Below are 11,254 nucleotides of genomic sequence, written 5' to 3'. Positions count from 1 at the left end.
GCAAGTCTGAGTCATTTTTATTGGTGACATAAAACGAGGCGTTAACTGATGATTGAGATTTTTATTTGGCAAGTTCCAAAACGATAATGAAGCTCAACTGACTACAGTTCGAAAACCGTCTTTCTTGACCATGCATATTTTTCTTTGTTATTATGAGGTGGTTTAGATGAGACACCTGTTGTATTTTTTAAGTTTCTATCTTTTTATATATATTTTTAAAGAAACCATGTACTATCCAACATCCACTGTTCACAGAAAGAAATAAGCGGCAGGAACAGCTCTGGTGGCGGAGTTGGCCAGAAGGAGGACATCAGTAAGTTAGTGGCAACTTAATAAACATCAAATGCCCCAGAGATAGGTCGTGAAAGAGTTGATTACTATAACCCGTATTTCTGTAAGAGTTCAGACTGCCAGGGACGTTTGCGCTCTGGAAAGTAATCTGGAATGTGGATTTTTTTAAAATCTTGGATACATTTTCTCATTTCTTCCTCAACACTCAGCTTCTCACATACCTTCTTTTTGGAAAGATTTGTTTCTCTGGACTTGCTAATGAGAGTTTGAAAGAGTTCACTGTTCCTGCGTTTGTCTGGTGGTGGCATCCACTGCACCAGGGCCTTCTTAGATGGACGATCCAAAGTCAGAGTATTTGGCTGGTGGGCTGTGGATGGCTGAGTGCTGGTGGCATTTTCTTGAGGGGTGCTTGCTTCCGAGTGACTGTCACAGCTTGAGGTGGACAACTCGTTACAGGAAGTCCCACTTTCACTGCCCTTGTCCAAGACTTTGTCATGCTTCCTTTCTTCGTGGTCTTGTTTGGGGGAAATCGTTCGCTGGGGGGGTCCTAATACAAGGCAGGAAAGAAAAAGTATTAAGCAAGCACTGGTTTACACAGAAAACTGATCAGCTACCATTTAGAGAAACGTGACTCAGAGTCTCAACTGGGATAAATTGGTGGTGTTTCATAGAATCATAGAATCATAGAATCGTTTAGGTTGGAAAAGACCTTTAAGATCATCCAGTCCAACCATTAACCCACACTACCAAGTCCACACTAAACCAATCAAAGGTAGACTAGACCAAACCATGTCCCCAAGTGCCACATCTACCCGTTTTTTGAACACTTCCAGGGATGGTGACTCCACCACCTCTCTGGGCAGCCTGTTCCAATTCTTGACCACCCTTTCCATAAAGAAATTTTTCCTAATTTCCAACCTAAACCTCCCCTGGTGCAGCTTAAGCCCAGCTTTCCTTTCAGTCAAGAGAACTATACCAGACTGGTACACAGTTTGAAGGTCTGGTCCTACACGTGTGTTTAGTTGTCAAAATTCTCACTCCTGAAAATGTTTATGGCAAGAATAACTTCACTGCCTGCCTAAGAATCCAGGTAATGAAACATGCATAATGCTCACATATTATCTGCACCAGAAATCCCTGCAGGCAAGTTTAAATGAGTTAGTTTGCTATTACACCCCAAGAAGTTTATTATGAGAGATTAGATTTTGTAGTATTATGAAAATACTACCATACAATTTGCAAAGTCTTTGCTTAAATAAAAATATTCCAAGGGCTTAGATTTTCTTTTTTTTTTTGGAAGCTCTTAAGTCACCTTCCCAGAACAGTCTACTGATATTATGCTCTGCAGATGTCAACTCTGCAGAGGCCCTGGACAGAAAAAGGAGTATTAATCCTAGAATAAGAGAGATCGCTCACTACTGACAGAGTCTTTAGGCTTTTTTTTTTTTTTTTAATCCTATAGTGATTTCACTGCACTTCTTAGTGTCAGTTATTATCCCAGACTTGCCTCAGTGCAAGCTCAGAATTCAGTTGTACACCTCTTACTGCACAAGCTGGCAGGGAAAAGGAGCTTACGAAGTTATCGGTGCAGAGGGAGTCTGCAACGGCTGGGAGAGCCATCTGATGGCCTATCAGCAGGCACTGCTCAGCACTTCACACGCCTGAAAATCGGATCTAGGCTGTTATTCTTTCCTGATATCACTTTTGCTTTGAAGTCTGAAGCAGAATCTGAATGTGAAAATTAGGTGGTAGCCACTAAATCTGTACAAACGTTTTCATTTCTGAAGCCTTATTTCAAAACTCCAGCTGTGAAGCGAAATGATGCTATGCTGGCATCATATAAACGTCACGATCTTAATTTAGGACACTATCTAAAGCTGACAGAAATATATACAGAGTTCAAGAGGCATTGGATCAGACCAAAGGGAAAAATTTCAAAGATGTTTAAACTTCTAAATGAAAATGAAGATTGGGACTTCAGTGGCAGTTGTGTGTCTGCTACGAAACCTGAAACAGTCCAAACAGTCTAGGTATCTAAATACCTTAGAAAAACTAGATTATCCTTACAGTTTACCAAAAACACCACCAGCACCAGTTAACCACTGTTGCTAGTACCAAAACTCAAGGCTCAACCTTGAGTTAATGGGACAGAGTTGCAAGGAGATTTTTGAGTCACTTAGTATTCTGTTTTTCAGAATTACAAATTAGAAATATAATTACAATGACAAAGAATGCAGGAGCAATATGAACACTCTAGTGTCTTTTTGACAGTGCAGCTCTATGATTCAAAGGAATCTAAGAAGACTGCAATATTTTATATGAGACACAGGGAAAAACAAAACACAAAAGCAAATAAATAATAAACTAACAACAGCAAAATTCAACAACCTGCTTTGCTTTTGTTTTAGCCAGTATCCCAGGATGAAGTGTCACATTTCTGTAGTCCACCTAGAGAAACCCATGAATAATCAAGATCCAAAGAATAGAGACAACAATCCATCAGGGCTTGCACTTACATTATTCAGAGTGAAAAACACAAGTGATTTTTTTACTTCATTATAGTCAAGCACATGGCTGCAGCGATTTCCTTCCTCTTTGTCCTCCAGAAATATGTTCACCTTCTTAGATAGATTTACTTGCCTTCCTTCTATGGTATCTGGCATTTCATTTCATACCTCAAACCACTATATGAATATGCTAAATCGAGAGTCAGCTGGCATTACGGAATTATTCTGGCTTTGCAGCATGCGATTATAAAACTGAGTAGTTAATCAGATAGTGATTTCAGTGTTGCTACTCTGATTTTCAATAACATGATTTAACATCAATATCTAATCTAGTTTACAATCTTACCTTCTTCAAATGTAACAACACACTCTATGACTAAGAAACGAAAATTTGCTGTTAGCAACACCCTGTAGTCTTCAACTCTGTCTTTCCTGACCAGTTTTTTTCTGTAACTTCATAAATCAAGATATTATTTCTAGTTGGTCTATTTATACTTCTTTATTGGTACTCCTTGCTTCTCAAGGGCTCAAAACTGCAATGTACTAAGAATCTATTTCAAAAAAGCACTGAAATACACCTTCAAGAATATAAAAAAATTCCATTTCCTGCTACAAGATTATTCAGGAGCCTGACAATAAGCAGGTATTTAAATGCTTTTTTGGATCAGAGCCCTGAGGTTCAGTACCTTAGAGCACTGAGCTCTGTATGCTTCACTGAATTGCCTAAATTCATGATAACTTTAATCCAAACACAGGTTTCTCCCACACCTCTCCTTTTAAAAATTAACAAATCCTCCCTCACAAAGAATTATTTATATGCTCCTGCACTTCTTTCTCAATAGTGTATTATTAACAGAAGCAACAGTTCTGCTAGAGGGGAGGTTTTTCTCACAATATTTTCCACCTGCTGAAATGCAAAAGAATTTGTAAATACATAAGAAGGGACTCTCAAAAGGTATTTGTTTAATTTTCAACATCAGGGATTATCAGATAAATTTAGCTACCTCTCTAATTCAGAAAACAGCTCCTTATTGCCCTCTATGCTAGCACACCCATTTGTGGCCGGGATTGTGTGGTGGGATGCTGTCTCCACTATACCTTCTCAGCCCTTCCAGAATAATACCAAAGACATTCAAATAGCTTGGTCTACCTGAAACTATTTATTTTTCAGGAGTGCAGAATAGTCTTAAAAACTTGGAGAAAGTGTATTTGCTCCAACATGCACATAACACTAAAAAACTGCACTGATTTACAGTCTGTCCCTCCTGCTCCTGCCCTTTCTAGGATCTCCCACCTGCTGCTGGTTCTCCAACTTCTCCTCGACGCAGTTCCAGTAGACACTGAACTTCCTACTTCTTCTTTTTCCTTTATTGCTCTTAAATGGCTTCCCTTCTCTCAGAAAGTCAGAAAGTGAGCTTGCCTTTTACCTGGGCTTACTCACCACATCTACCACGGCGCCTACTAGATTCCCAGGTCTAGTAGACTTGAGATAATATCTCAAACACATTTCTTTGATCAGGAAGGCATATTGCATTTACTTTGACTGTATTTATTCCTCATCTAAGTTGCTCTCTGCATATATTTTAGCCAACATTTACTGGCAGAACTGATTGACAAAATAATCACTTGCAAGCAATTACTACAAAATATTGATGGAAAATGAACTAGAAACTTAAGAACCTAATTCTCTGCAGCGAAAATCTGCTTCTGCCAGTTACAACAATCAAAACAGGAACCAGAAGTTCTCTCCGACTTCCCTGTCAAACAATAGCTGAGCAACAGAGCTCCAGTCTGGAACAGAACATGACAAATACACCACCAAACCATCCACTGGTCACTAACTATTGCTGGAAAATTGTACCCAAGTACTTCTGGAAGTCAAATAAAGCTTAGATAGGACTAGACATAAGGAAGAAATTTTTTACAATGAGGGTGGTGAAGTACTGGAACAGGTTGCCCAGAGAGGTAGTGGAGGCCCCATCCCTAGAACCATTCAAGGTCAGGTTGGCTGGGGCTCTGAGGAACCTGATCTGGTTAAAGCTGTCCCTGCTCACTGCAGGGGGGTTGGGCTAGATGACCTCTAAAGGTCCCTTCCAACCCAAAGCATTCTAGGATTCTATGATTCTATGATTCTATAAATTGCTTGAGGATATTCATAAGGTGCAATCTGGATAACTATTTGAAGATTTCTTTAGCTGTATCTCCTGCAACAGAGAAAAATACCACACTGGAAACATTAAAAGCATAAAATAATGATATTCTGCTTATCTATATTTCAGGTTTTGTGTACACTTATTTTCTTAAATATTAATACAACAGGCTTAAAATAAAGGAAATCATATTCTAATCCAATTAACCTGACTGCTCCATTCTCCTCTCTCTCTAAGTCAAATGCCCAGTTTATTACATGTGCAGTGGCAGCTTCATGAATAAACTTCTTTCTCACTTCAGCAACTTTATTCCTACAGTGTCTCAAAGATCATTTGTTTGTTTATAAATCAGTTTATTTTTACTGCAGAATGTAAAAGAAGTTATAAACATATGCATAGATTGCTGAGGTTAGCCATTTCAATAACTATATTGACCTGAAGAACGGGAAATCTTAGCTCTGGAGTACAACATTTATAGCTGGATGTAAGACATGTAGATAAGAGTTGAAGCTGGTACAAAAATAGTGTTTTGGAAACAAAACATAACTGGCATTTTAAACGTGTTCAATATGCAGTACCTCAATCAGGAAGAACAGAAACTGTTAAAGAGATGCTACCTTTTACTGTTGGCCCAGAAAATATACATGAAAAAAGTGAAATTATTTGAGTTTTATCAATCCCCTTGCCAGCACTATAAAATTAAGTCTGTTTGTAGATTTAAATAGAAAACTCAAACAAATTAAAAAAAAAAAAACCAACCAAACTAACCCAAACTCTTGAGTTTTTCTGTGATGTAATTTCAGTGAAAAAACAGTTCTTGGGGGTATTTTATCTTCATAATTTTCTGTTTCTTCAAATGTACTTTTTAAAAAAAAAAATCAGTTCTACCAGATACAGTCTATTGAATTAATCAGCTAATCCTATTAAGGGTTCCTTTGAACTGATATATCTATAAACGGAACTAACTCTTGCATAATGCAAAAATTTTTAGCAAATACTTTATATTTATTAAGAACACATCTTAAAAACATTGCAGCAAAATTCTTAATAAAATATGATGTAAAAAAATTCCATATTTTTAACTGATGTCATCAAAAATGAAAACAGGAGGGCGACAGGGTTTTAAACTGGTTGTATTGGAAGGCTCAGAAACATAACAGCAAAGAGAACAAAAGTTACTTTATTTGTATCTGTAAAAGAAATTACGTCTAATCCAACAATCCTATTTGCATTTTAATTCATAATTTTTGCATGCTTGAGAATATTGGCAGTATGTGACTTGCACATGACTTTACATTAAATGCAGGTTTTTTCCACATTGAAAAGGAAAAAACCCTTATTTTTATAGGCTACACAGGACCTTCAGTCTGGTACACAGCTATGTTAAACCCCTGAATGAACTCTTCTCTTACCTACTATCTCAAAATTACATTAGATTCAGAGTGACTATAAGATGAATCCTGTTGTATTTTATGATTTAATCTTAAGAATCTAAGTAAAATTAACTATAATTAATATACAATCATAGAAAAAATACTCATCAAATCTCACATTATGATGAACTTATCCATCTTACATATCTAGGGTTTTTTATTACCTTTCACCAACATTAAAAGTATTACACCACATTGAATGCTTAGAGAGAAGTCACCTGTGAAATCTGATGACAGGTTATGGCTACTGTGGGAACATTTTCATTACCAGACTTTTGAGTACTTAATATCACACTTCAATGGTAAATTATTATCTTTTATGTCTAATTTCACTTTGATTTTATTTTTTAAAAATATTATTTTTAAGAGCTATAAAAGGATAGCTCTAAGCCCCTGACATTTTCTGTGGCATATTAATGATATTACCTGTTTTAGAAGAAAATGCTGTTCTTAGAGCCCAGCTCAACACACGAATTCACTCCCTGAGAGCAGCAAGGGATTCAGCTTGCCTCTTACCACTAGAGCTGTAGGTTAAAACCAGCTTTATGGCAGGCAAATTTACAAGGGACTTCCCGATCACTGTACTCTGTCCTCTTTAATGCACTACAAAATCAAGCTAAATCCACTGCTTGGATTTAGCAGTGAGAGTTTATGTAGTTTTTTAAGTCCATACAGTATGTCATGGAAACTTTTCTACTTATTTTAGGTATTGCAATTTACATCTAACCTAGTCCTGTTGGGAGAGGGGAGAGGGAAGGCCACGCCCCACTCAATTTCTATTTTAAGGCTAATATGAGGGCCTACACAGGAATTAACTGGCACGCAGTCCTTAGCTGCCCCTCTGCCTATGGATAAATTTTATTCCTTATGAACATCCCGAGCAAACAATGCTAATAACTAAGTATATAATGTGAGAAATATCTAAGTGCTCTTGACTAGCTCCGCTCTTGACAGCTTGCACTTGTGGGAAAAATTCAAGAGTTCAGTGTAGAGATTTCAGTGGAACAAAACTTTGTGTGGGAGTCTTTATGCTGTGTGGTTTCAAATCAATTCAAGTAAAAAAAAACCTATATTCAGTTTCCAGTTTGGGTCTCATCTGGTAAAAAATTTCAAACCACTTTTTGGATTAAAGGCTTGATCCAAAGAATGCTTAGTATATAATAGTGAAGAATTTTTCAGAAAGGAGGATTGAAACTCAGCATTTCCTGGTTTTCTTCCTCCTTTCAGATGAGTGACAAATTGCTATGGATAGCCAAATGCTCACACTTTCATGTTCTTTGACCCAACTGAGGCTTGGCTTTAGTCAATGCAAAGTAGAATAGCTTCAATAAAATGAAGAGAATGTTCCCTTCACCTTCAATCACTTCAGGGTAACATAATCATTTGGAAGAAGTGAGTTAACTTCCCTCAGGCACAAGAGAGAATTAGTATCTGGGAGGCTTTGATTTATTAATGTGTAAGCCCTGAACTCTTGGGTAAAAGGCCAGCACTGTTGACATATCAACTTCAGTACTTTTAGCAGAACCTGAATTTTATGTGGTTTAAGAAAGCCAAGCAAGTCAGCTTGCAGATGAGACTGCCACAGAGAGGTCTTGCAAATCTCAGCAGGGGTTCCCTGACACGAAGAATAGCACTTAGGTTACTCACATTTTGTCAAAACAGTTTTGTAAATATGCCCTATGCTCTGGCAAATCTTCAAATTTCTATCTACAGGGCATGTAAATTGGTTTGGCTTCACTAACAAGCTGATTCTGAGCTATAAGCCTGGGTCCAAAACGACTTAAATGTTGACCCCATTCAAGTCAGAGACAACACAATCTGTGACCTTAAGTTAGAAAAAATTAATGAAACAATAAAGCCTGTTCATTCTAATGTGAATGCAAAAAAAAGACCTTAGAAGGAAAGCAGTTTAATGGTGAAAGCAGAAAGGGTGAAAAAATACTGTCTCTTCTTACAGAAAAAAAAAAGGAAGTTAGAACGACTTCTGTAATTTTTCAGTACTTTACTCAGAAAACATATTTTTATTGACATCCCTGGAAAATTTAGTTGAAACCAAGCAAAATCATTGCAGATAATACTTTAGCTCCCCGATATTTGAGCAAGAACATGTGAAAATACTATGTTCTAAAGAAAACCTCACCATAGACTTAATTACTGTCTTTGCTAGAATATAGAACCTATAATAACAAGGTGTTCAATGAGTCATTGTAGACAAATTAAAGAAATGATGAGAAATTAAAAAAAAAATCATGGTGATTATGAGAGATGGAGGCAAAATATACTCCTTGATTATTGTCGTGGTTTCAGCTGGGATAGAGTTAATTTTCTTCCTAGTAGCAGGCACAGTGCTGTGTTTTGGATTTAGTAGGAGAAGAATGCTGATAACACGCTGATGTTTTAGTTGTTGCTAAGTACTGCTTATGCTAGTCAAGGACTTTGCAGCTTCCCATGCTCTGCCGGGTGCACAAGAAGCTGGGAGGGGGCACAGCCAGGACAGCTGACCCAAACTGACCAAAGGGCTATTCCATACCATATGATGTCATGCTCAGTATAGAAACTGGGGGGAGGGTAAGCGAGCGGCTGTGTGGTGCTTAGTTGCTGACTGCGGTTAAACCACGATAATTATTCTGAAATGTTTTACTACATTCAGAACGTAATAGGAAATGCAAATTTTCCCATATTTCCTGTCCTCTACTGCCAAGCGCATGAGGCATCTCACGTGCTTTGATTCCAACACAACATTTCAAAGTGGGAACTGTACAATGAAGTCTTCTTGGTAATGTTTAGGAGCATTAAGATTTTTAGGAGTGTTTATTTGTTGTTTCATGGATATTTCAATAGGAAGAATATGTCTGTGATTGCACTCTTGATGAAGCTTTTTATTTAAATCTCCTTACCTGCCATGGAAAGATAAAAAGACGCTGTGTAGAGATTGCAGCTGTATTGGGCATAGCTCCCACAGGGGAAATTACCCTTTAATAGTGTTAAGCTCGATGGTGTGTGAATGGTTATGTGGTACTTGAAGTGAATGAACCAATTCATCTTTCAGATTAGGACCACATGCCTGTAAGTGATAAGTGCTTTGTCTCAAAAGAAAAAAAAAAAAAAGAACAAAACAACATAAAAATATTTTTCTGTCACATTTACTACCACCTGATGTTAAACTAACTTCTAGAAAGGGTACAGTAGAATGAATTAAATAAATCAATGAGGAAAATTTCTTTGCTTATTTCCAGTCAGGCTATATTTTAAATATTAACATTATTCACAATATAAAAAGACTAATTCATATAGAGAGAGGGAACTATTTTTGTTATTTGGAATGACAGAAGATATACAATAAACAATCCTGTGTCCAACTTGAATTCATTAGGTACTTCACCCTAATCTTGTTTTGAACAAATAACAAAACCATACTCCTTCCATTTGTTACTCTACCAACTTGGTTTCGTTGTAGGCAAAAAAGAACTTAAATAAGAGAGAGCCTGTGAAATTCTGACATGGACAATTTGTTGCGTTCCAGTAAAACTAATGCAGAGTCCACAGCTTTTTATTAAATACATTAATCTGAAAATTTTGAAGTCATTCTGAGTAGTGTCTTTTCTTGGCAGATAAGCTAAAGATAACAGGAAAGACCAGTAATTTTCATATCCAACTACAAACAGAGTCAAATACTGAAGATGATATTTTTATTTTGTGGAGTTAGAGATGGCTACCACATTAATGCTATGCTGGAGATACAAGAAGAAAATGAAATGCTTGGAATAGATAAGATACAAGCTGAATCAACATCACAAGACTGAAAGTCAGGAAACCACCAATACTGCCAATATCCACCCACTGTGTATGATGCATGACAGATTTTATCCATTTCAGGACTGTATCACTAGGTCAATACCTTGCAGCCAAAGATTTCAACCCTCCTGATTATCCTTGAAGAGACCACTGTTGAGCAAACAGATTGCAAGATCTCTTGCAAAATCCCAGAAGCAAAATTTAAAGTCTATCCCACCTAAAGGAATATTGTAAAGTTATCTAACAAGTTCCTAGCAGAAAACACAAGCTCCCAGAGTCAACCAGATGCTTCACGTTTTGTATGTAAGTTATTTGGAGAAATAGGGCTTACTGAGGCAGTACAGAATTTTCTTCCTGAAGCAAACTCCAGATAAGACATTGCATTTTTCAGTGGTGATCATAAGCTATATTAATCTCCACTAACAGCAGAGTAATAGCAATAAAATACAAACATTGTACTAGTAGCAGCCAGACTGAGCTTGATCTTCAGATTGGAGGGGTTTGGTTATTTTACAATGAAAGCAATTTGACACAAATGAATTTTACATGTAGAATGGTTGAATTGTTGTCTCTCTGCCTGTAGAAACATTTTTCCCTTGCTGCAAATCTGAAAATATAGGTACTTAAAATAATTTTGATGCTTGAAGGAAATCTCAGAAATGAATGCATTGGTATACATGACAAATAAGAACAACTTTCATAAAAAGCATGCCTCTTCCATAACTTCACTTGCTATAGTGAAGAGCCCCAATTGCTTGTATTTCAGTAACAGCTCAGCAACATCTGGTAGATGTGCTTGTCATTCATTTCCAAACTGTAAAGTAGGTTCATGTTCAGCTCTGTATGCTAATGTTATTTGCTTTTTTTTTGACTGGCTATTTTTCAGTGGCTATCAGTTAAGAGCTAAAATCTTTTGTTCTGTCGATGAAAAAAGCTTATTAGTTGCTTATCAGATGCCATAGTTTCCTTTATAGAAAGAGTTAATTGATATTAAAGTCCACCAAATTATCTTCAAATTATTAACTTGGTGTTAATAATAGACTTAATAATTAATAAGACTTATCTAGACTAATATTCT

The 11,254-nt window shown here is 36.8% G+C and overlaps 1 protein-coding gene across 1 annotated transcript in view; it reads right to left on the bottom strand.

Annotated features, from left to right (window-relative positions):
- Positions 1–377: 377 nt before the first annotated feature.
- Positions 378–11,254, bottom strand: part of KCTD8 (potassium channel tetramerization domain containing 8) — a 100,148-nt gene continuing 89,271 nt past the window's right edge. The window contains exon 2 of the mRNA XM_075709565.1: positions 378–838. Within this exon, the coding sequence (XP_075565680.1) occupies positions 378–838 (461 nt within the window). The remainder of the gene's footprint in view (positions 839–11,254) is intronic.

This window comes from Pelecanus crispus, chromosome 4, assembly GCF_030463565.1.
Source record: "Pelecanus crispus isolate bPelCri1 chromosome 4, bPelCri1.pri, whole genome shotgun sequence".
In the NCBI taxonomy this organism is placed as follows: Eukaryota; Metazoa; Chordata; class Aves; order Pelecaniformes; family Pelecanidae; genus Pelecanus; species Pelecanus crispus.
This window is presented reverse-complemented; position numbering and strand designations above follow the sequence as displayed.